At 40.0% G+C, this 25,709-nt stretch overlaps 1 protein-coding gene and 1 pseudogene across 19 annotated transcripts in view; both read left to right on the forward strand.

Moving 5' to 3' along the window:
* Nucleotides 1–25,709, forward strand: part of ANK2 (ankyrin 2) — a 411,206-nt gene that overhangs the window by 366,594 nt on the left and 18,903 nt on the right. For all 19 annotated transcript variants that reach the window (XM_066631612.1, XM_066631616.1, XM_066631619.1 and 16 more), the window contains 9 exons: nucleotides 926–1,130; nucleotides 3,069–3,165; nucleotides 5,179–5,407; nucleotides 6,379–6,504; nucleotides 9,097–9,219; nucleotides 11,119–11,151; nucleotides 12,436–12,457; nucleotides 22,293–22,367; nucleotides 23,790–23,921. In XM_066631612.1, the coding sequence (XP_066487709.1) occupies nucleotides 926–1,130; nucleotides 3,069–3,165; nucleotides 5,179–5,407; nucleotides 6,379–6,504; nucleotides 9,097–9,219; nucleotides 11,119–11,151; nucleotides 12,436–12,457; nucleotides 22,293–22,367; nucleotides 23,790–23,921 (1,042 nt within the window). The remainder of the gene's footprint in view (nucleotides 1–925; nucleotides 1,131–3,068; nucleotides 3,166–5,178; nucleotides 5,408–6,378; nucleotides 6,505–9,096; nucleotides 9,220–11,118; nucleotides 11,152–12,435; nucleotides 12,458–22,292; nucleotides 22,368–23,789; nucleotides 23,922–25,709) is intronic.
* On the forward strand, nucleotides 14,897–20,941 carry LOC136655605 (ankyrin-2 pseudogene; annotated as a pseudogene).

Raw genomic sequence — 25,709 nt, forward strand, 5'->3', positions numbered from 1 at the left:
CGGTGCAGTCGCAATGCAGCCCCATGGTAAGGGAACAAATGTTCCCTTACCTTGAAGAGACCTCTGTGATTGCCTCCCCACCACAGGGTGCAGCACACACCCCATTGACATGGTTGCACCGGCACTGGAAAATTGGATAGGATTGGGCCCTTAGGCTCTAAGCCTAAACTGGAGCCCTTCCCCCCTCTGAAATCTGGAAACATTACTACTACTTGCTTGAAGATAGTAGCAATAACCACCAGCCTGATAGGCAAACTACAAACCATAGATGACTCTTGCCCTATCTATTTCCTCCTGCCAGGAACAGGAAGTTCTCCCCCTCTCATTGCCACCAGTGCACCATTTCCCCAAGTTCCTGTTTAGATCTTTTAAAGGTGAATGTTTAAACGAGCCTTTAGATGTAGTCCCGCACTGCTGTTTCTAGCAAGAAATAAAGTGCTACAATAGTGCCATTTATGGCCAGAAGGAAGAGAGTGCCAGTGCAGATGCCAGTCCTCTGCCTAGAAATGGCAACACGGGATGCCTCAGCTGCCAAGTCCCCATTTTAAAAGGTCCAGACAAGCACTTGAGGGATCTTGTTGGCAACGAGGAAGAGGAGACTGGGGAACACTGCAGAGCATAGCAAATGGAAACAGAAAAGACAGAGTTGTTATCACCTAGGAAATTGTAGCACATCAGTACTGATAATTCAATGTTATTATTAGTATAGTGCCATCACTGACTATGGTACGTTACCCAAAGTGAAAAGGCAGGTGCTTCCTCCAAGGTGCTTACAATCTAAATATTGACACGAGGGAGAGAATGTGGGTGGTATGATAAAGGGGAAAAATAGGAGCATATGCAGCTGTTTCAGTTATATGAATTTAAACTTAATTAACAGCAGAGAATGAGGAATTTATATACTTTTATTTATGTCTTTGGATAGGCCCAACCTATGCACCATGAGCTTGTAAAGAAGATTTTAGGCAACAAAGCCACATTCAGCCCTATAGTAACATTGGAGCCCAGGAGAAGGAAATTCCATAAACCAATAACTATGACTATTCGTGTCCCCAAAGCCTCCAGTGATGTGATGATGAATGGATATGGGGGTGAAACACCCACTCTAAGATTACTATGCAGCATAACAGGTAAGCTCAAAAGAAATCCCTCACTGGGATTATGCAGAACTGTTACAGTATATGTTGATACCTGTTAAATTCTTTTGACGACTTGAAAATTCTTGTGCAAGTCGTGCTTGGAGAGTGAAACAAATTCTGTGTATTTTATCAGCCCATCTTTTAGTTCCACTACTTACTACTGACAGTGTGCTCAGTATTGGTCTTTTGCTAGCCATATGTTCAGTATACAAAAAGAATCAATAACTCAAATAAAAATGTGAGCACACTATTCAAATAGGTGAGGATTCATTAGTATAACTGTTGAAAGGATCAAAAACCTGAAGGGGACCTGGAAATGAGGAAACAAATCAGGGACGCATCAAAGAGAGACAGGGTTCTAACCATGGGGGACTTCAATTATCCTCATATCGACTGGGTCAATTCATAGAGGAATTTAAACCTGGGTGCCATCCTATCTTCAGATATATAAATATTACATTTAACTTTTATAAGTTACTTATTAAATATAAGTAAATATTTATAAATATTACTTTTAACAGAAGAATATAACTTTGTTTGGGATTGTATAAGTAACAGAATCACTTGGCACCTTTAAAGATTAACACATTTATTGAAGCATAAACCTTCATAGTTTACAGTTTATTTGGAATTACAGAATCCTAAACTGTGTTCATTAATGTTTACTCTGGAGTCTTAAAGAGATACGTGCATTTCCCAGCTTGTTATCAAGAAGGGAGGCTCCCCCTCTTCCTGATAAAAAGCTGAAAAGTTTACAAACCATTGGGCTGTTTTTATTTATTCTGTATATTGGGTCATTGCAATTACAATGCTGTTTCTCTTCTAATCATAGTTAACAAATCAGGAGCAACCCTTAAGAATGTATACCTTCTCCCCAAAGCTGGTCCACACCCTAGAGAAAATTCCCTCTCAAATGCTGTTAACAATATTGTGATTAAGGCTAACCAGGATTTCCCCTCCCCCCTTAAATTAAACCATCATCTAAAGCAGAGGTGCCCAAACCCCAGCCCGGGAGCCACTTGTGGCCCTCGATAACTCCCAATCCGGCCCATGGGGAGCCTTCAGTCTCCATCTCTGGCCCTCCGGAGACTTGCTGGAGCCTTTGCTGGCCCGATTTGAGGGCGACTGCTCAACCTCTTGCGTGAGCTGTGGGATGAGGGTTCCTTCCACTGCTTGCTGTTTCACGTCTGTGATGCAGCAGCGGCAGTGAAGGAAAGGCCGGCCTTGCTCTGTGCAAGGCCTTTTATAGACCTTGAGCTATTGCAAAACCTTTATTCATTCATACAATTCCATCTCTAATACATTCATTTATGTAAATTTATTCAAATTTGAAATGAAAATTAATTCTTTATTTCCCTGGCCCCTGATACAGTGTCAGAGAGATGATGTGGTCCTCCTGCCAAAAAGTTTGGACACTCCTGATCTAAAAGCTTAAGGTTTAATTGGGTTTCAACCAATTTTATATTAATCTCATGCTAAATGTTCTGCTGTATCCTCATGTAATGTGTCACATAACACAGCTTCAAAGAAATTTAAAACAAAACCTAGATCAGGTAGAGACAACTGTTGGTTAGAAAGACAGAAACATCTATTCCGTAACAAAGATTTATATTTATATTCTAGTTGGGTGTGTTCTGTTGTCCTGTGATTTAAAGTTTGTGTCCATTTCAGTCCTCCAATAGTGATTATTTAAGTAGACATCTGTGCTAATTTTAATGCTAGACAAGTTTACAGTGCAATCCTATACATGTCTTTTCAGAATTGAACACTGAATTTAATGGGACTTACCCAAATAAGTGTGGATAGGGCTGTGGCTTAAGTGACACCCTCTAGGTTAGATAGTAACATGATTAGGAAAGTACTAACAGGATATTGTTCAGCATCCTTACAAGACCAATTCTTATTGCTGTTTATCCTCATTCATTTCAGGTGGAACAACACCTGCTCAGTGGGAAGACATTACAGGAACTACACCATTAACATTTGTCAAGGAATGTGTTTCCTTCACCACGAACGTATCTGCCAGGTACCACAGCACAGAACAATGCACAAACTTAAAACTGTACCTAAGTGCCTCAGCAATGTGTCTTCAACCTGGCTTCTTCCTGATTGTACACCCATATATACTTATACACAAGCCTATTTGTATCATTTGCACATTTGTATCCCTGCTAAGTTTGCAATGTGCTAATTTAAGCAATGTAATACTTATGATGAGTTGATTCCTTGATTCTGATCAATAGTCCAGGATACTCCCTGCCCTGGTAGAACAGTACAAAACCTAATATAGGGAATGCTACTATTGATTCTGAAATTCTGCCTAGGATCACATAATTGGAGCTATCACCAACACTGCAGGTAATATGACGACTGCATTTTTGAAGCCGTTTTCCAGTGAATCTGATTGGTGAGATTTAGGAGACAAAAGGAAGACTTCATACAACACATAAATAATTGATGGAATTTGCTGTTACAAGATGAGGTGATGGCCATTGATTTGGATGGCTATAAAAGATTAGACAGGTTCATGGAGGATGGCTATAAGCTACCTCCAGCTTCAGAGGCATGTATATATCTGAATACCAATTGCAGGGGAGCAGTAGTTGCATATGTCTTCATCATCACCTGATTGAGGGTTTCTCAGAGGTGTCTGGTTGACTACTGGCATATACTATATACATACAATGTAGCATGTATTGGATTGTAGCCTTAGTTAAAGGCTATACCTAGAGGCATGTCCTAAATGAAATGGAATAGCACTAATTTAAAGGAATATTTGAACTGGCTACTACAAGCTCAGAAGGACTGATTTCCTAGTGACATAAGCCTGGTTTTTTTGCCCACTCAGTGAATCATTTTTGAAGTGCCTTTCTCTGCCCAGAAAAAGATGGAAGACCAATGAAAAATGTCCATACCACATTACTGCTACTATGCATTAGCAGTCATTAATGCTGGCTGGTTATTACTTTGTTAAAATAAGAATACAAGAGTCCAGTTGATATTTCTTAGCAATCACTACGTGCTGGTGAACGGGCAACATCCTGCTTATCCATGAGCAATCTGTTGATGGAAGGGATTGGGGTGTCAGGTAACTCCTTCTTCTCTCCCTTGAGTGGTCATTAAAAAGGTAAAAGGAGCATTTTGCTAACAGCTTCTTAGTATGAACAGACAGGCAGATTTGACATGAGTGAGAGAGACAAGTTGACAGATTAAAATGGAGAAGCTGGATGACAGCATGTCAGAAGCACTTTGGGGTGCAAAGCAGCTCTCTCTGGAAAACCGATGTAGCTTACTGTTCTACTGTACTGCTATCTCTCTCCATTCAGTGCTCAACCTGTTTATTTGTAAATAAAGCAAATAGAATAAAGAAACTTATAAGTCTCCAGTGCTTCCCGCTCCCCCCACTTGAAAAAGAAACTGGAACAGTCAGCACTGAGCCTGTGGTGGGTATCTCCATTACTCAGGAATGCAGGGCACAATCTCGTAGTGTTACTACTTCTGTTTTAGAATTCTAATAAGGCAATTTAAATATAGAGTTGATGCCCAGAACTGAATAGTGGTAGTATCCAAATATGGATTGTTTGAGGAGTCTATCTGGGTTCTATATCTGGTGACTCTAGGCCATAGTACATGATGATGACACCCAGATCAGGAGACCAAGACCTTCCTTCAGCCTTCAAGCAACAAATGGAACACTTCTTCACTTTGATTGATGGGAATATTAAGGAGGGCACCATCCAGAGTTGGATGTCTGTAACACAGATCTGTCCTGGATGCTAGATTGCATATCTGGGGCATGTGCAGAGTAGGAATCTGCAGAGTAGGAATAAATCTAGGCCTATTTCAGATCAGAACAGGGACACACCAAGATCCAGGTACTTGATCCGGACCAAATCTAGATTAATGTTTCGTTTAAGTTATTTGAAATCAATATTAGTAATATGGTCCAAGTTTCACAGATTCCAAATAGTATAACAGAATTCCTTTTCTTCTTGTTGGTTGATTTAACTCTTTGACAATTCTTTATGTTCATTTGTAGGTTTTGGTTAATAGACTGTCGACAGATACAGGAATCTGTTACGTTTGCTTCTCAAGTGTACAGAGAGATTATCTGTGTGCCCTATATGGCCAAATTTGTAGTATTTGCCAAATCTCAAGATCCCATTGAAGCAAGTTTAAGATGCTTCTGTATGACAGATGATAAAGTGGATAAAACTCTAGAACAACAAGAAAACTTTGCTGAAGTCGCTCGAAGTAGAGATGTAGAGGTATGATATAAAACATTTCTCCATTCAAAAATGCTGTAAATGTATCTATAAAACCACTGTTCCCCCTACAAAGTTTGTGCCCAGCTCAATAGGAGTCCCCCTGTATCCGTGGGCTCCCCACATAACTGTGGATTGGGTATCCGTGGTTCTGCTGGGCCCCCCTGTGCCCATTAATATCTTTTAGAAGCTTACCAGTGGTGTTTCTTCCTTATATAGGATGGTATAAGTACGCAAGATTATAATGCATGCAGGGAGGCTGAAGGCAGCCTGAATGCTTGAAGAGACTAGATTTAACATTAACAGGAAGCATCAATAACCATCTGAAGAGACTAGATTTAACATTGCATGTTTATCGCGTCCTGTAGCAGGAAGAAACATGTCCCAGGGGTAAGCATCTAAAAGATGTTAATACTGTGGGGAGCAGCAAAGATAGGGTTCCCTCATAGCGATGGTTTCCATATCCGCATGGGCTCCCCTGCTGATATAGCTTCCCTGTATCAGCATCTGATAGTCACTTGGTAGTCTCAGTGATAGTCTAATAGTCACTGATAGAGGGGGAGGGGGTGTCTGTAGTCACTTGGCAATCCACTCCTGATTCTAGTGTCTTTTTATATGAGAATGAATTGCATTTTGAATGTGAATATCAAATCTCAGGAAAAATATTGTTCAAGCCCAGAAAAGAAATGTGTGCTAAAGCTAGACTGAAATTCATGCATACCTACAATCTTCAGAATTTCACAGATTCAGAAAAGTTATATTTCTGTACTAGAGGTACAGTTTTAACAAATCAAAGTCAGCTACTGGCTAGCTTGTTTCAGATAACAAGATACTAGTACTAGTGCAATTCTGTGGTCATTGCATTCTTGGAACCAAATAAGGCTAATAATGAGTTCTACCTTAGAAAAAAGACCGTATTATAACAACATTCATAATAATTACTTATTGTTTTATTCTTTAACAACATTATGTAGGTACTAGAAGGAAAACCCATCTATGTAGACTGCTGCGGGAATCTAGTACCACTGACAAAGAGTGGTCAACATCACATATTCAGTTTTTATGCCTTCAAAGAAAATAGACTGCCATTGTTCGTCAAGGTAATGGATACAAGTTCATATTTGCCCTTTGTTTAATTATGTGGTGACTCTTCAGAACATTCATAGGAGGCATAAATGTTCTATTCATTTGCAACCAGAAACCAGGAGCAACAAAGTTAAAGGAGTGAGATGTGTTCTTACCTGGAATTTGAGTGTTAGAATAACACCTGATAAGCATTTGGCATATTTTGAAGAAACCCATAGAAAAGGATATGTTCAATTAGCGAATATCACTAATTATTTCCAGGCTTGTAAAATTCAGTTATTTACTGTATAAGGCAGTGGTTCCCAAACCGTGTGCCACGGCACCTCAGGGTGCCACAGCAAACTCACGAGGTGCCACAGAATGTCTTTCCTTCCTAGCTCTCCTGAATGGTTCCTAGCCACCATCTTGGATTGTTTGAGAATTGTGTGAGATCTTACGCAATCCAAGATGGTGGCACTCATCTTTCTGACTCTCCTGGATGCCACCATCTTGGATCTTGGCAAGCCAGGAAGAGGCACCTGCAAAAAAAGGACACCATGACCATGGTAAGTTTGGAACCACTGCTATAAGGAGTTAAAAAAGTTATGGAAGGAAATATAATAATATTTTGACATCTTAATGACTTATATTCTCTGATCCCAATAATGTCAAACTGCTTTAAGAAATAATTGACTTCCTAAGGATACAAATTCTATGTTAGGATATTGACATAAACTTTGGTTTTGGTTTTATCCTGGTTAAGGATAAAACAAGGAGGAACTTTAAAAATAGGATTAAAGATCTTTCTCTCAACTTTATTAGATCTAAAGGATCTCACAGTAATATGAGATGAAAATAGGAATAGATTATGTAGAATTCCCTAACAGGACAGAATCAATGCTATGGCAAAATGTAGAAAAAACCTAATAATACAAAAAGGCAAATAAAATGCTTTGACAAAATATGATCTCTATTACAAATTTAATGCAAATGTTTTTTTCAGTATCATATGTATTTATTTATTCAAGAGATTTATATCCCGTCTATTGGATTAGAAACCTCACAGAGTGGTTATAACAAGATTTCAAATACAATAAAACCAGCAAAAGTAAACACAGTGCTATATCACAGTATCCTGTGTTTGGATTTGGAAATTACTTGTTGACTAAATTAAAAAATGAAACAAAGTAAAAATGAGACAAAGTAATGAGAGAGAAAGCGGGGGGGGGGGGTAGTTAAACCTTTAGTTGTGTTAATGCCCCAAAATATAAATTTATAATATATGTACTGAAACAGAATTGGATGAAGTACTTGGATTGATTTGAGGGGAAAAAATTATTTTAAAAAAGAACAAACTCAGGAAATGTAACACTATTTATATAACTTATTCTAAAAAAAAAAAAAAAAACAGAAAAAAATTGTTAATAAACAAACTGCAAATATTTGGCTGTTATCCAGCATAGCATGCTGAAATATAACTGAACCCATTTCATCAACCATGGGTACAATATTTGTAGGTTGTCAGAATCTGTAGCTGCTGTGCTAAGTATTCTCTAATGATTTAAGAAACTCATTTCAAAGGTGCTGCTCTACATTACTTCCTGTAGCTTAGGCACCCATTCATTTAAGCATGGAGCAAGCTTCTCCATTCTCTGTAAAAGGCACTGATGAACTTGGAGAAGTTCACATTACAAGGAGTAACAGTTCCACTCTATTCTGCACTAATCAGACCTCATTTGCAATACTGTCCATTGTCAATATTATTTTATTTTGTTCATATAGTACTTTTAGTGCATCAGTAATGCATTTTTTATTTATATTGGCATTGCTTTTTTAGTTTGGTTGGAGCAATTTGTTATTTTTGCTTGTTATTTTTTGTTTTGAGTTTATTTTTATCATACAGGCATACCCTAGTATCTGCAGGTTTGGTATCTGCAGCTACAGTTAACCTTGGTTCCGTGAATATTGGCGAAGCCCTTTAAAAAGAGAGTGGAAGTAACAGAGAACATTTAAAATAGATATTTAAACCTTAGTGCAGTAAAATTGTTGCATTTTCAGGGTTGCAGGCAGCCTTCCGAGCTGCCTGCATCCGCTTCTTGGTCCCTCCAAGGCTCCTCCTTTCCACTTAATGTTGCCCTAGAATGCATCGCAATGCCTTCGCTTCCTGGTCACAATACATTTGGGGACTACTTTGGGCCAAAGGAGGAAACTCCAAGCCACCAGGAAGAGACTGCAGGCAGCTTGGAAAGCTATTTTTAACATTCTCTGTAACTTCAGCTCTCTTTTTAAAAGCCATCCCTAGTATTCACAACTCCTCAGTATCCGCTGGGGGTCTGGAATGGAACCCCTGCAGATAGTGGGGCACACCTGTTTTCTACTACATATTGTGTTTTCAGTCACCTTGAGTACCTCCTTAGTGAGAGGGGAATGGGGAGAGACAAATATTTTCAACAAATATATATTTTAGATGTGTGTTCATCAGCATATTTAGTACACTTTGTGTTTCTAGTTATATAGGTAGGTTGTTGTCACCTTCAATGAGGTTTAGAGACAGAATATATGCAAAGTTTTAAAAATAAATGTCTTAATATCACTTGAGTTTAAGATCTTGCATATTTTTGCTCTAGATTCGGGACACAACTCAAGTAGCTTGTGGACGCCTGTCATTTATGAAGGAACCAAAATTTTCAAGAGGTTTGGTACATCAAGCCATCTGCAATTTAAATATCACATTACCGATTTGCACAAAGGTACTTCATAATGAACTAAGAACTTTGCTCACTGATACCCTGAGATCCAGGTCTTTACTGCATTATATTCCGCAGTTACTTAGAGTCCATCTTCAGAGTTATGTGATTGTGGCTTTTTAACTTTTAAAATTACATATAAGAGGTATGTAAATTTAAATTTAAATCAGAAAGTAAATGTTTTCTCTAGATCAGTGACTCGTGACCTGACTGACTACTGAGAAGAGTTGAAAACAGTATACATCATGGTCCTGTATGCAATCCATGGCTTGGTAGAATTAATTTTCCAAATTGTGCATCAAAATACTGAGGGATTTAAAAAAAACAAAACCCTTATAATCCCAAGGGATACATAGGAAGAGCTGGCTCATGTGCTACTTCAGCCATCTCCCTTGTGTGTTGATGTGAGTAGGTCAGTCAACAAGCACTGTTAGCTAATTAATTAATTAGTTAGTTAGTTAGTTAGTTAGTTAGTTAGTTAGTTAGTTAATTAATTAATTAATTAATTAATTAATTAATTAATTAATTAATATGGGATAGTTCTCAGATATAGGGTGACATATTGAAATACTGCATCCAATTTTGGACACAATGTTTTAAGAGTGATATTGATAAGTTGGAATGGGTCCAGAGGTGAACAAAGATGGTGAAAGGACTGGAAACCAAGTCCTATGAAAAATAGTTTAAAGAGCTTGGGATATTTAGCCAGAAAGAGAGAAGAGTAAGAGGATACATGATAGCTGGCTTCAGGTATCTGAAGAGCCATCACACAGGAGAATGTAAGAACTCCCTCTCTGTGGCTCCTTAGGGCAGGACTACAACAAATGGGTTGAAACTACAGCCAAGTAGAGTTAGGCTAGATATAAGGCTGTCCATCACTGGAACGCTATGACTTGTGCAGTAGTTTTTGGAGATTTTCAGGAGTTTGACAGCAACCTGTCAGGGCTGCTGAGGAATTTTCTCACATAACAGATTGGTCTAGTAGATAACCAGGTCCCTTCCAACTCTAACATTGGATAACATTCCAACTCTAACATTCAATTATCCTATTATCATCTGCAGGCTCCTACTTCTGGAAGGTGTTGACATCATATTTTCAGGAGTTCCCCCTTCGTACTGCAGTCTCCTGCACCACATAATGGTGGTGCAGGTGGGCATCGCTTAACAACGGACCACATATACGACGGTGGTCCAAGCTCGTAAAAGAGGCTCTTAATGAGGCAGTCAGGACTCCCATAGCCTGCAGCAGAGTGTCTGTTTACACAACAAAGATACTCTTGATGCAAAGAAGAGGCAATCTATCTTCAGTAGCCTGTGCAGCCAGCTAGTTTCTGGCAAGGAGTGTCTGTTTACACAATAAAGGCACTAGATTGGGCTGAATGTTCTCTTAACAATCTAATTGCATAACAACAGGGGTTAGAGAACATATCCCCATCGTTAAATGACCCACACCTGTATTCTCAAGTATCCCCTGGCCTCCAAGACTGGGTATTGGAGTGGATGTCAGGGAACTGCCCTGTGAAAAGAGGGCAAGGAAGATAGCTTGTGAAAGTGTCATTGCATTTGTTCTACTTAGAGTATAGAAAGCTTTAAGTGCAGTGCTAGGGCTTGACCTGATATTTGAGGGGGGAAAGGCTTTGGGTTTGTTCTTAGACAGTTTAAATAATCAAACATAAGTCTTAACATTTACAAACAGTTTCAAAATTTTTAATTTATCCAAATCCCAGTTTTTCTTAATTGAACCCTCTCTTCTGTTTCCCTTTTTTCTCAAAAGAAAGTGAAAAAAATGTTTTGTACTCTTTCTTGTTGAATGTTGTCCAAAGTCGTTCTTTTCCCTTAACAATGTCCTCTTTCCTTGCTCTGTTTTTTTCTCTTTTCTTGCATGGCATATGTGGCTGAAAGGAATCAGACTCAGATCAAGAACAGGAAGAAGAGGTAACTATGATACAAGTGTAGCCAGGATCCGATGAACCTCAGCTGTATGTGGGGAGGTAGCTGATTCCCCTTCTCAGATGCATACAGTGTCAGAGTTACTCAATTACCAGTGGCTTTTCAGAGCTGGAAGGGGCTGCAGCAGGAAAAGCCTTGAGACCCAAGCTTATATCTTTACATTCTATCACAAAACGTGATAGTGGCAGGTCTTCCCTTTTACCCTTCTAACTTATCTTCCATAGCACAGTTTGCCCATAAGAAGGTTGAGCTATCATATGTTTTCTACTTCCTTCTTGTTTTCCACCCTAATCATGCAGGCCATAAGTAAGCTTGCTTTCAAGACAGTGGTGCAGCATAAGATGCTGGGACTCTTTTTGGTGGAGCGGCTCCAGTCAAGGAATCAGCTCTCACTCCCAATGTGATCCCATTAGTTGTGATGTGGCATCAATAAACATTTCCTTGAATCCAAACCTAGGCAATCCAAAGATGTTTGACCAAATTCAAAGACCAGGTCAAAAGGCTGCTAATAATGTCCAATATAAAAATGCTACTGATACAGAAACTGGTATCAGACTTTCAGCACTGACATACAATATGTTATTTCATGCTAGTTTGTGACCCACCTGGGGCCCATGTATCACAGAGAAGCTGGTAATAATATAACTTAGTATTTTTCAATTCTTGTTATTTTTCCAAACTGCGTATTAGCAGTTAAATATTTCCACAAAGATGTACATCATAAACCAGAGTTCTGATCATAATTGGATATCAACTATTCTAAAATTACAAATGTAATCAATGTCATCTCTGAGCTACCTCTATGTTCTCACTTTTGCCACTAACTTCTTAAGACACTTTCTAGCACTTTCTTTCATCAGTGCAGGATAAGAATAATCTGTTTGCCAATTTCACCTTTTTTTACCCTGTCAAGGTCTGTGGATGTTGTATGCAAATATCGACTTTCAGTATCAATGCAGTAAATTAAAATTAGTTTGAGTTGCACATTTTTATATAAGAAGTATATGTAAACTCGCTAGTGACTTAAAGGCATAACTCATCATATTAGAACTGAGATCATCTTGACAACCAGTTAAACTTCAGTCTTAAATAAATTCAGTGGGATTTATTTCCCTTGCATGTTTAGGGTTGGGCTGCAAATGACTCATTTATGATACAGGTGAATTGGAACCATTTTATTTTAATATTGTTCTAGGTAATTTGTTCCTTTAGTAGTTGTGTGACACAAAGGTGCTGTAACCATTTCACTCTGTCTGTGTTCTCTTTCAGATTGATACGACATCAGAAAAACGTAAGATTTTAAACAAGAAAATAATGATGTATACAAAAGTGAATAATAAAGATAAGCATGAGAAAGATTGCAAATTCTAACTGCTATTGATATTAATTTTGTAAAGTAGAGCAATATAGTAATATGCATGTTGCTTTTAGATTAAATGTGTCATCTAATTTGTTACTAGTTAAAACTAAAGTACTAAGACAATTCATCTAAGTATTCACTTTCCTGATAACATCCCTCAGTGACCCTGCCATTGCTGTTAGGCTTGTATAAATCCCCATTTTTAATTTTTTTTGTTTACAATTTGTATGTTTGTTGACAAAGTCATTGCTTTTTACAAATTAATTACAGTATCACTTTTAAAAATGAAAGTGCAACAAGCTACCTAAGCGACTTCATTAAAATGCTTACATGACCCATGTACATGTATACATGAAAGTGATACTGTTCTAAGTAATCCAGCCCTGAGTACTGTGGTGAATTATTTCTGGAAGGCATTATTTATGTCTTAGAACTTGTTGCTAGCTAAAAATTAGTGGTTAAATTAAAAACAAGAAATAAACTTACTCTTATTGTATAATGAATTATACCTACTTATTTCCCAATTTGTGACGTCACTTTGACTCTCACTATTTTCAGAACTGATTGTTTCTCATTCTCCAGCCCATGTGCCCAGGCTGCCCTCAGCAGAAGCAGGAGGAAAGTCCTTTGGTAGTCTATCATGAATGAACTCCATCACATCCCAGGCATTGTTTTAAACTGAACAACCTGCAAAGTCATAATATGCCCAGTATGCCAGAAGCACATTAAGATGGCTTGATGGTTGAAAGTGGCATAAAGTGTGCCAGGCTCTTAACTGGGGAAAGACAGTATATAAATCTTAAATAAATGTGGCTTTGTTGAGGTTGAGCTACAGTCTAACACAGTGGTTCCCAAACTTTTTAAACTGGCAGCTCCCTTGACCTACTACTGGCCATTGGCTGCGACTCCCCATTAGGTCTACAGTCATATGCATTGTATAGGGCAGAAGGTTTTTCATGAGGATTCCGCAGCTTCCCTGGCTGGTTTCTGCAGCTCCCCAGGGAGCCACGGCTCACAGTTTGGGAACCACTGGTCTGACCATTCCACACTCTGCTCTCACATATAGTATGCCACAGTATTGTGGCCTACATCTCATCAGGTGCCTCCTGCCTAGTTGAAGCCCTTCTCCTCTCAGCCACGAAGCCCATCACCCAGCTCATGCCATGGCATTATTCTCAAACCCGAATCTATTTCATGCATTTGTGATAATGAGATAAGAACTGCGAAACACTTTGTACACAGAAAAAGTGAACTGCAAGTAGCAACAACAAAAAAATTTACTTCCCTGAAATGAGCATTAACACAGTTTTAACTCCCCCCTTCGGTCTTCCACTACCCCGAAAAATTTCCAAATCAGGTACTTTATATATTGGCTTTAGAAAATAAATATTTCACCACAGTATGTTGCATATATGATTTTATGTCTTTTTCATTTAGAACCATCAAGGGTTTTTTTTGTTTTTGTTTTTTTAATGTAAGAATACTTACCCTGCAATGTATGCAACAGCTTTGCTTTGCATGGAAATAACTTGGCTTACATATACATAAATGTATATATTTGTTTGTTTGTGTGTGTGTGTATGTGCCCAGTGTGAATCTTTGGTTACGTTGTATTTTTTTTCTAACCTTTGACTTCACTGTTGAGGTAGTCACTATTTAAATTTTCCTTCCCTATTGTTCTTCCTCTTTAAAAAAAAATTTATTTCCTTTGATTTATTTATTATTTGTTTGAACAAAGAGGATGCTCCAATGGAAGGACCATACCTCGTGAAAAAAGTCTGTGTCTGTGTTATCATTTGGATGTAAGATTCCCCCTTAGATGAAATGCCGGTTTGCAGCTGCCTCAGATATTAATGTATTTCATTTACTGTAGAGCATTGCAGAATGTAAATACAGAATTTTCACCGTTGGTTGTTAAACAAAAATGTATCTTCGTACCTAATTTTGGTTCTGACAGTTTGCTACTACTGGCTTTCTCTTTGAGGAGATAAACTTTCAACCAATTACAATGTTCTTTTCCCCTTTTGTTCTTCTGTGTTTTTATTTCAACATAGATCTGTAACATCTGAACAATCTTGAGATGCCTACCTGTGTAAATTTCACTGGTTTACTTTTTCCCCCCACCCTTGTTTTTATAGTGTCTTGATTTGTAAAAGCTTTTGTGTTGTATGTGTGGGTGTGCTGTAAGCAAGTTATTTCCTGCCCACTTTCCTTTTCAGTTTTTTCCCGTTAGCTTTGCTTTTTTCACCCTCAGATTTGTGGATCCGCCATACCCAGACCATTTTGTTGACCCTCCTAGTGCTACAAAGATAGTCATTTAAGTCCTGATTACGTTTTTCAATCTATATTTTTGATTTCCATTTATTTTCAATGTTTTCCCCCATTTGCATCAAAGATGATGATGAAACAGATTCAACAGATACGTCCAGCCTGAGAAGTCATCTTGTCAATGAAGTCTCTGCCACTTCCAGCCCAGATTTGCTCTCACGAGTCTTGGATATGAAAAAAGACCTCATCAAAATGACTGCCATCCTATCAGCAGACTCTTCTGAGAAGACAGCTTCCATTGATTTGAAAGAATTTATAAAAGCTGATGAAGAGCCAGGAGAACCGTTAGAAATTGTTGCAAGAGTTAAAAAGGATTTGGAAAAAGTGAATGAAATTCTTAAAAATGGAAGCTGCCCCAAAGAAGAGCCAGTGCTTGATAAATCCAGCTCTGGGAGCGAAGAATGGGTAATAGTAACCAAGGAAGAAATTGAAGAGGCTAAGCAGAATGTACCTGCGGAAACCACCGAGCCAGAGTGCATAGAAACTAGACTAGGCAAAGGAGAAACCGAGAAAGAAAGAAAAGACATGACTGGAATGGTAGATTACCTCAGTGAGGATCTAAACATTTATGTGTCACTTAATGAAATGCACCCACAGACATTTCAAGAAGATGTAGTAGGAGAGAGGTTTGAAGCAGTTGTTTTAAGCAGGGGTTCGGAAAAAGGTGGGCAAGCCCCCACATCTGTTGAAAGCAAAGAGGTGCAAAACAAATGCAAACCTACCTTGAAAATTATTAAACCAATTAGGAATAAATTAAAAGGAAAACAAGTGCCAAAAGATGAAGCAACCCAGGGAAAGGAAGAACACTCAGTGCTAACAAAGTTCAGCTCAGATGAGTCTGTAGAAAAAGTGCAGGGATTAGCTCCTGCAGAACCTTCCAGTGTGACCGCTGTATCTCCTGTTATAGAAGAGACTCCCATTGGCTCGATTAAAGATAAAGTTAAAGCTCTTCAGAAGCGAGTGGAAGATGAGCAGAAAGGACGCTCAAAACTGCCTCTCCGAGTCCCAGGAAAAGAAGGGGCAACGGAAAAGACTGTAACAAAGCCATCACAAACTAAAAAAATTGTTTACAAAGCAAGAACCCCAGCTTCTCCCTCTGCCTCAAAAACGCCAACTTCTCCCTCAACCTCAAAGATACCAGCTTCTACCGCCACGTCAAAGACAGCAGCTTCTGCCTCAAAATTGCCTGCTTCTTCTTCTGCCTCCAAGTCGTCACCTTCTCCCTCTGCCTCAAAGCTCTCCACTCCCTCCACTAAGAAGGCAGCGGTTTCGCCCACATCTAAGAAGCCAGCAGTTTCACCCACAGCCAAGAAGCCACCTGTTTCACCATCTTCCAAAACAGAAAGACTTGAAGAAACAATGTCTGTTCGTGAACTGATGAAAGCTTTCCAGCCAGCCAAGAAGCCACCTGTTTCACCATCTTCCAAAACAGAAAGACTTGAAGAAACAATGTCTGTTCGGGAACTGATGAAAGCTTTCCAGTCAGGTCAAGACCCCTCAAAGCATAAAGCTGGCCTGTTTGAGCACAAGTCCATAAAGCAGAAGCAGCAGCCCTCTGACAAAGAGCCACTTAGGAAAGGAACTGTTCAAGCAGAGAGTGAAAAGAAGCAGGCGCAGCCACATAGAGAGGTGCATAAAAAAGAGAGCCCCAAAAGCAAAAAAGGCCAAGAGCCTCAGGCAGAGGTAGGTTTGCAATCCAAAAAATCTGATACAAATCTGAAGAAAGGTTTATCCGCACTGCAGGCAAAACAGCAGAGGGGCAAAACCACTGAAAAAATTTCTCCAGTTGCTGATGAGGAACATGCCAAGGATGTGGTCCTCACATTTGATGACCAAGGGGATGCTGACCTCCAGATCAGCCCTGACAGAAAGACCTCAACAGATTTTTCTGATGTTATAAAAGAAGAGCTGGAGGACAATGATAAATACCAACAGCTCCGGCACATTTCAATTACCGAGGAAGGTGAGCTTCACTTAGATCAAGTACTGACCAGTCCATTCAATGTTACATTTCCATCAGAATATGTGAAAGATGGGTTTTTGCCCACTCTCTCGTTGCAAAGTGGTGCTTTGGATGGCAGCTCAGAGAGCCTTAAACATGAAGGCATAGCAGATTCTCCAGTTGGTAGCCTGCTTGATGGAACCCCTCAGATCAGCTCTGAGGAAAGTTATAAGCATGAGGGCTTGGCAGAAACTCCAGAAACAAGCCCAGAGAGCCTCTCTTTCTCGCCAAAGAAAACAGAAACTGCTGATCAGCGGGGAGAAACAGAAGCAGCCACTGGAGTGCAGAGAATGGCAGAGACACATTCGCCAAAGGGACTTTCGCCAACAAAAACGGAAAGGACTGTTCCTGAAAAAGACCAAGCAGCTATCACAGAGATATCAGAGTCCCATCATTTGTCCAAAGAACTACAAGATACAACCTCCAAAGAAGAGAGAGGCAAATGCACAGATTGTAGCTCAACTTCAATTAGTAAAGATGCTGCCAGAGATGAATTACCTATGGTCACTGAGCAAGGACATTTAACCAGTTTGACTGAAATGCATGACATGTTAGAGAAAGAGGAGGATTCATTATTTGAGCACCATGCCATTAGTAGAGGATTGGAGCTGTCACTTCCTAGTCATGACAGTGAGGGTCTTAGCCCAACTGCAGATGAATCCATAGCTATAAGCCATAAAGATTCACTGGAAGCAAGCCCAGTGCTGGAAGATAATTCCTCACGTAAAACTCCTGATTCCCTTGAACCTAGCCCTACCAAAGAATCCCCCTGTCGCGATTCTCTGGAAAGCAGTCCAGTAGAACAGAAAACAAAAACTGGCTTTCTTCCAGGACCTGGTTCCATTCAGGCTGCTCCTGCCAAATCTGAAAATTTCCCAGAGTTGACACCCGTTCGATCTAGACTTTTACGTGACCCTGATGGGAGCGCTGAAGATGACAGTTTAGAGCAAACGTCACTGATGGAAAGCTCAGGGAAAAGCCCTCTTTCACCCGAGACGCCTAGTTCTGAGGAAATTAGCTATGAAATTACACCCAAAACAGCAGACTCACAGGCACTCTCAAATATACCCAAGTCAGCTGTGATCCCTGAAGTCAGTGAAGAGCCAGAAGATGATTCAGAAGGCGAGCCCAAAAAACGGTTCACACCAGAAGAAGAGATGTTCAAAATGGTAACCAAAATTAAAATGTTTGATGAGTTGGAGCAGGAAGCAAAACAGAAGAAGGACTTTAAAAAGGATTCCAAACCAGAGGATTTGGAAGCTTCCTTTTTGGAAGCTGATTTGGAAGTTGAAGTTGCAACCCCAACAATTGCAGAAGAAAAAGAAATACCTACTGTAGTGACTTCCACAACTGAATCTAGAAAAATCTCATCTTCATCAGAGAGTGAGCCAGAATTAACAAAGCTGAAAAAAGAAGCTGACTCTGGGCTGTTAATGGAGCCTGTCATTAGAGTGCAGCCTCCTTCACCTCATCTTTGCAACATGGATTCCAGTTCCAGTCCTGAAGAAACAGAATTCCAGCCTATTGAGCCCAAACAGCATGCTTGCAGTACTGAAGAAGATAATACAGAGTCAGACAAACCAACAGAAGAGACTAAAATGTCTGGTGATACCTCTCTTGCCTCTGATGCTAGCATTATTGCACAGGCTAGTGAGTCCAAGTGCTACAGCACAGATGAAAGTGACACCGTTAGCCCTAATGGCCCTATAATGCAGCCAGACGAGTCTTTCTACCATTCCATTGGCGAAGATGCTCACAAAGTAGCTGAGGTGTATGAAGCCTCCGTAGCATCACACCACCACGATGAATCGGAACAAAATTCTGAAGCTGAGAGGGCACCACACAAATACCTTGCTGCTTCAGAAAGTAGAGAGGGCTCCGGTGCACCTGGTTTCTCTCACTGCGGTAGATCCCCAAATGGTGAATTGGCTGCTTCTGTTTCCCCTGTACACTCCCCTTTAGGAAGTGATTTGGCCGGAACTGACAAAAGTTTTGATTTGGCACAAAAGGATGTTTGTAGTTCAGAGCACGCAACAAAATATTCATCTTTAACAACTCAAAAGGGTGAATGTGAAGGTTCTGAAGATGGTGATGGATACAGTGCTCTGCCCATAACAAGCCCATATGAAAATGTCCCTTCACAGCATTTTTTTACTAGCACTGAAATTAGTAAAGGAACAGGTTCGGGAACAATAAAAGATCAATTTTATGGGGGTGATAATTCTGCTGAAGTAGAAAATGCCTTGGCTCAAGAAATTAGGACAAGCTCTTTTTGTAGTCCTGCATACGTAGGTTCTGAGGCTCAGACCTCAGAAGATATGTATATGGAGCTAGAATCCATGCATGTGGATATCTTTCAGAAAAGATCATCTCCAGTGCCTTCAGCATCAGATCCCACATCATTAGGTGACCCTGCTCTCCAAGACATCAGGGATGAAGCTGAAAAAATAATCAGCCAAGTGGTCATAACCAGAACAGATGTCGATGGCGATAAGTGGAATCAAATCCGTGAAGATGATGATGCTTTTGAAGCTAGAGTGAAAGAGGAAGAGCAAAAGATATTTGGCTTAATGGTAGACAGGAGATCACAAGGTACTACACCTGATACGACACCAGCTAGAACTCCTACGGAAGAGGGAACACCTACCAGTGAACAAAACCCATTTCTTTTCCAGGAAGGAAAGTTGTTTGAAATGACCAGGAGTGGTGCCATTGACATGACCAAGAGGAATTATTCTGAAGAAAACTTACATTTTTTCCAAATGGGAGAGCAGACCCAGGAAGAAATGAGGGAGGTGGGAAGCCTGGAATCTCCCCAGCTTCCGCAATCCTCAGGTTCATTTGCATCTTCTGAATTGGATGCCACAGAAATGCCTATAACAGATTCCCTCCTGTCTGAGGATGAGACAGGTAGTTTATACACTGCAAAAGGAGATGTCAAATCTAGAATTCCTATTAAAATGGGTATTTCAGGTGCTTCAAAGTTGCCAAAGAAAGAAACTGCGGCTTCTGATGTTGACCCTTTTTTGAGAATTAATACTGATGACACATGTGACGGTTCTCAGGAGCCTTGCCCTCTCTCTCCTGAGCAGACTGTGATTGACGTACAGTTAGATTTTTCAACAGTCACTAGGTCTGTGTATTCTGAACAGGAAGAGGATTCCCCAGATTCCTCACCAGAAGAGCAGAAATCTGTGATTGAAATCCCTACTGCCGACATGGAGAACATGCTGCCTTGTGAAAGCAAATCCAAAATTCCTGTGAGGTCGACTCCTGCTACATCCCACTCTTTGCAACAATCAGAACTTGAAAGCCTTTCTTCAGATGACCTTTTAGACAGCCTAGAAGAGTCGCAAGATGATCCATCCAAACCAAAGTCTAAAATTCCTGTTAAAGCGGTTTTCCAAAGAGTTGAGCAAGAGTGTTTGTACACTGAGACATCTGTCTGGAAGCCAGAGTCCTCTAAAGCCCTCGACATAACATGCAAACCACCTGTGAAACAAGATATGAGAAGCAAATCTGAATCAGATGCAAGTGCCTCTCTGGACTCACAGTCTAAGCGTTCAGTCAAAGCTAGAAGTTATGCTGAGGCTGAAGCAGGGACCAGAGAAAGGGTGGGTGAGATGAAGCTTGAGCTAGAATCAGACGAACTGATGACTGCACGACCAAAGATATTTTCTTCACGATTGCCTGTTAAGAGCAGAAGCACCTCAGCTTCCCGCAGTGCTGTTAGTCCCTCAAAAGAAAGTAAGGAACATTTTTTTGACCTTTACAAAAACTCCATAGAATTCTTTGAAGAGATTAGCGATGAAGCTTCCAAATTAGTGGATAGACTTACCCAGTCAGAGAGAGAACAAGAATTAGTTTCAGATGATGAAAGTAGTAGCGCCCTAGAAGTTTCGGTTATTGAAAATGTGCCATCCATTGAGACCCAGCAGTCAGTTGCCGAGGACATCTTTGACACCAGGCCCATTTGGGATGAGTCTATTGAGACTCAGATTGAGCGTATTCGTGATGAAAATGTCCCTGACCATGTTGAAGGTATTTGCCAGCCACTGGGATTCCCTTTGCTAAGCATGTCATGAATCGCAATTCTTTGTCGATTCTTCTCTTTATTTCCCTTGCTTTTTGTGTGTCTTTTATTTTTCAAGCTCCCTGTGACCGTTAATGTGTTTTGTGCAAGCTCTGTTTTTGTGTGTGTTTATGTATTTTACTGTGTCCAAAACAATCTCAAGATTGCACACTGCACATGCTTATGGAAAGCATAAATATATAACAATTGATTTTTTTAAAATAAAAGCAAACAACATTTGTTAATGTTGTTTAACACTAACAAACAAAGCTTATTATTTCACTGGTACTGCAGCTGACCATGCATGTTTTAGTTTTTGTTTTTCCTTGGCTCTAGTTGAATCTATCATAAAATACTTTTGGTACAGAGAAGCCAGGTAAGAGTACTGTAATTCTGGATGTGCAGATTAATTTATCTGTCCAGAAGCAAGTTAGAGTTAAAAAATAAACTCCTGTTGTTGCATCTTTGCTTGATACTATTAGCTTTTCACTCTGTTCAAGCATTAGTCTTACAGTTGCAATCCTACTAAAGTTATTGCCCAATGTTCATAGATCTATTTCTAGAAAACTAAAAATATTAAATTTAAAAATGTATAGCATGTGTGCGTGTGTGTAGACACACACACACAAATTAACTTCCTAAAGTAGTTCAGAAAACAGCAAAGAAAAATGAGGAAAGTTACACTTTTCCATCAGATTGTGGTATCATGTAATTCAAAATACACGCATGGAAAAACAAAAACTCAAGCTCTGCTGGTGTCAGATTGGCTGTTGGGGTTATTAGTTCTGGCTGCTTTGATGCAAATAGTCCTGAAAGAAGTATGCTCTTGTTCTTCCATGCTTGAAATTCAGGTATGAGAAGTTCTAGCAAGCATTGCATGAAAACTATAGCTAAGTAAGGTATACCACATTGAAAATCATTTTTAATTCCTTCTGAATGTTGTAATTGGCTTATTTTTAAGCCAGTGTTGATGCCTGGTACCAAACTGAGTATTAAAACTGAGCCTAGTACTTCAAACTCATATTTGATGGCTATTTGTCATTGACTGAAGAGGCATGGAAGAATGCATCTCTTGCCCTAGCAAAAATGTACCTCTTCTTCTGATTTACTTTTAGTGTATGGGTACTTTATAAGAGCTCCAAAATAAAATTTTGGGCAGTGTTTTCCAGAGTGATTAATGCCCCTCTTTAAGTGGTCACTTTGTGGCCGAGTGTGCAAATACTTCTATTCAATGTCCTTAGTCTTCCCTTAAAGCAGTCAATGTTCAAAAACACTGGCCTTATTTTATGGAGTCTTCTTCTTTGAGGCCCACCCATCTTGCAGGGTTTTTTTAAAATATATCTCTTCTATTGACCTCATTTTAGATCAACAGGATGATCAAGAAAGGACAGAGGAAAGATTAGCACACATCGCTGATCATCTGGGATTCAGCTGGACAGGTAAACTGCAATCCCGTTCTCAATTATTTCTCACTTTCTCAGTGAGCAACCCAGCTTTTTGTCCAGCACAGCTGATGCAAGTAGCTGTGCTGAAGAAAGAACCAGATTGATCTAGTTCTGATCGATTCCTTCCATGACAATGATCAAAACAGAATCATCCACTTCCTCTTCAAGAGCGACCCCTCAACCTACCTTAGCTTGAGCTCCACCACCTGCAAGTTCCTGCCCTGCCACTTCAATACAAAAATGGGTGCAACATGTTGGGAATTAAGTCCTTCTCCCAGCATGCTCCACCCAGGTTGCGTGTTTGAAAATGCAAGTGGGCAGGAAGCTGCAGATGAAAGCAGTGCAGTGTGGTGCTCCCCCTCCCTCCTCATTGCCCATCCTGGACTGGCAAGGAGACAGTGACAGGGTTGCATGCACACACTAATACATGTGCAAAGACAGCAAACAAATGAGGGGGAAGGAGGGGTGGATTCTACTTCAGGCACTTGCTTCCACTTGGGCTGGCCCTGGTGGGTGTAATCAATGCACTAGTCTCCAGTGCTTTCGTTATTTGTTGGGTAGGGAGGCAAGCAGGATGGAGCTTCAACCGCCCCTGATTTTAAGCTCAGGAATTAAAGTAAGAATTAAAGCATTCTGTATAGTTGTAGTCTATTGCCCCAGATATTCCAAGCATAATGTACAAATATGTTGACTATGTCACTACATATTCCATAAAAACAAAAGTGTGTTAGAAACAGGTCTCATTAAAGATCTTGAGGCTAGAGAGAATGCACAAAATACACTAAATGGCAAGGATAGCATAGTGGTGAAGACTGAACTGTGATCTAGGAAATCCCAGGTTCAGATCTAATCTTTGCTCATGAACTCACTCAGTGGTCATCTTCAGCCTCCCTTTGGCAACAGAGGATACAAATACTGAACCATTTTACAACCATGTAAGAACTACTGCAAATGATGTATGTGAAATGCTTTGAATGGTGTAAAATTACTATGTTTTACTAAGTATTATCAGAATAAGTTGAAATGCTTAAGACCAGGGGTGTCAAACATAAGGAGCCTGGGTGTGGCCTGCGTATGCTTTTTATCCGGCCCTCAGGCTCTCAGCTGCTGAGCATTGCTGAGGTGTTACTGCTGAAATGGCAGCCCGCACAAAAATTGGGCTCTCCCATATCTTGAAATATGATAAAGATTTGCATGTTTTCTCTTCTGTCATTTGCGGCTAACGAATTCCTAAGTGAGAAAAAGTGCTCTTTTTTGGTTATGACCCGTTTAATGACAATACTTCTTGCCTAACGACATCACTTCCGGCTCTCAGCAGGCATCATGAATGCCATTCGGCCCTCGGTATGAAACGAGTTTGACATCCCTGCTCAAGGCAGTGGAAAAGCTTTCACAATGAATGATTTACCTTTACAGAGCTAGCAAGGGAACTAGATTTTACAGAGGAACAAATTCATCAGATCAGAATTGAGAATCCGAATTCACTGCAGGACCAGAGTCACGCGTTGCTGAAATATTGGCTGGAAAGGGATGGAAAACATGCTACTGGTATGCTTCATTTTTACCAGATACCACTTTTTTTTTTTTCAGCCAACGTTGGCTACAAAATCTCTATATATTTCATATAGAATAAGCATGCATAGGAAAAGGAGTATGAGTAAAGAGCATAGCACATATGAAAAAGAGGCCAGGACTGTGGTTTGGACAAGGAAAAGGCAGCAAGAGACATGTGCTCATCAGCTACATTACTGTTTCACTCAGCTCCCCAGTGGCTGCTAGCATGATCTACGTTTGAACTTCCTTCTTGCTTCTGTGCATATCAACACAGTTTTGCATTATTTCCATCTGTACCTGCATACTAAGCACAGCCCACATGAAGGAGGTGGAGAAAAATCTGGTGTTGCTCGTGGTCTCTGTACAGTCCCACAATATGACATTCTGTGCCCGAGAAGAGGTTACTATAAGAACAGAGCTCGAAAACAGAAAAAGAGTTGTAGGAGTTGATCCTGCCTCTTACTTCAAGAGAGTACTAACTTATTGGGGGTTGGGTGAGCGCGTTCTCATTCAAATCTCTTTTGACTGCCGTAGCATCAGCCATTTGCAAAACTTTTTCTGAGGAAATTTATCTTCTGCTGGCTTTTTAACCATTTTATATAATGTCCTAGGATAATTTTTCTCTGAGGAAATTTATCTTCTGCTAGCTCCCTTTGAGCAAAAAAATTGACTGCAACTATTGGTGATCCACCAATGGAGCATCAGGCTATGCAGGGAATTTTCTACTGAATTAGACTGTTTTTTTCCATCAATACTGGATTGGTTCAATACACCAGTTCAACAGTGTTTTCAATACACTGATTGGTATTCTAGTTCAATACACTAGTTGACTGAATCCAGTTCAATACACTGATTGGTATCAGCTGTCCAGGTTTTCGAACAAGGTTCTTTTCCAGCCTTATCTGGATATGCCAAAGATTGGACCCAGAATCTTCTGCATGCAAATCAGGTGCTCTAGCACTGAGATACACCCCTTCCTCTGAATTCACTCTCCGCTTCTGACTTGAACATCAAGCACATGTCAAGGGTTTGGTCCCTGAACTGTCCTCTATAGAACCTCTCTCATACCTTTATAGGATTATAGCAGGGGTCTCCAAACAAGAGACCTTTCCGGCCCGAGGCCAACTTCTTGTCCCCTGAAAGCCTCTGGCCCACTCAACTGAACAAGACCAGAACTGTTCTTTGATTGTGTCTGGTGGGTTTTCTGAGGGCCAGAGAGATTGAATGAAGAGCCCATTCATTCATTTATTCACTCATCTAAGTTCCATCTCTAATTTATTTATTTAAATTTTATATTTAAATTTTTTTTCCGGCCCTTCACACCATGCCAGATATTTGATGTGGCACTCTGGCCAATAAGTTTGGAGACCCCTGGATTATAGGATCATACCTTTAAAGGATTATAATTGTAAAAAAAAAGTACTGTATGTCTCTACTATATGTCTGAGGTTTGCTAAGAAGCAAATAAGAGAAACTAGAAGCACAGACTATTATTGTCTTACATTCGCTTTGGCAGTGGCTGAACAAAAATGGTTTGATTGGAGACGTAACTTCCAAGCTTCTTGGCCCAAATATAAGTTTCCACAGACACATCCTACTGTAGAATGTTCACTGTCTCTGAGTTTGGGGCTCTGAGACCCAATCAGTCTCCTCAAGATGCTGGCCAGTCGCAACTTTCTAGCCTTTTGCAGTTCTATGACAAGATTATTCAAGTGGTCACAAACACTGTAGCCATCCTGTGCCTGTTTTTGAAATTAGATTGTTGAAATTAGTGCTTGGGCA

Source organism: Tiliqua scincoides, chromosome 6, assembly GCF_035046505.1.
Source record: "Tiliqua scincoides isolate rTilSci1 chromosome 6, rTilSci1.hap2, whole genome shotgun sequence".
Lineage (NCBI taxonomy): Eukaryota > Metazoa > Chordata > Lepidosauria > Squamata > Scincidae > Tiliqua > Tiliqua scincoides.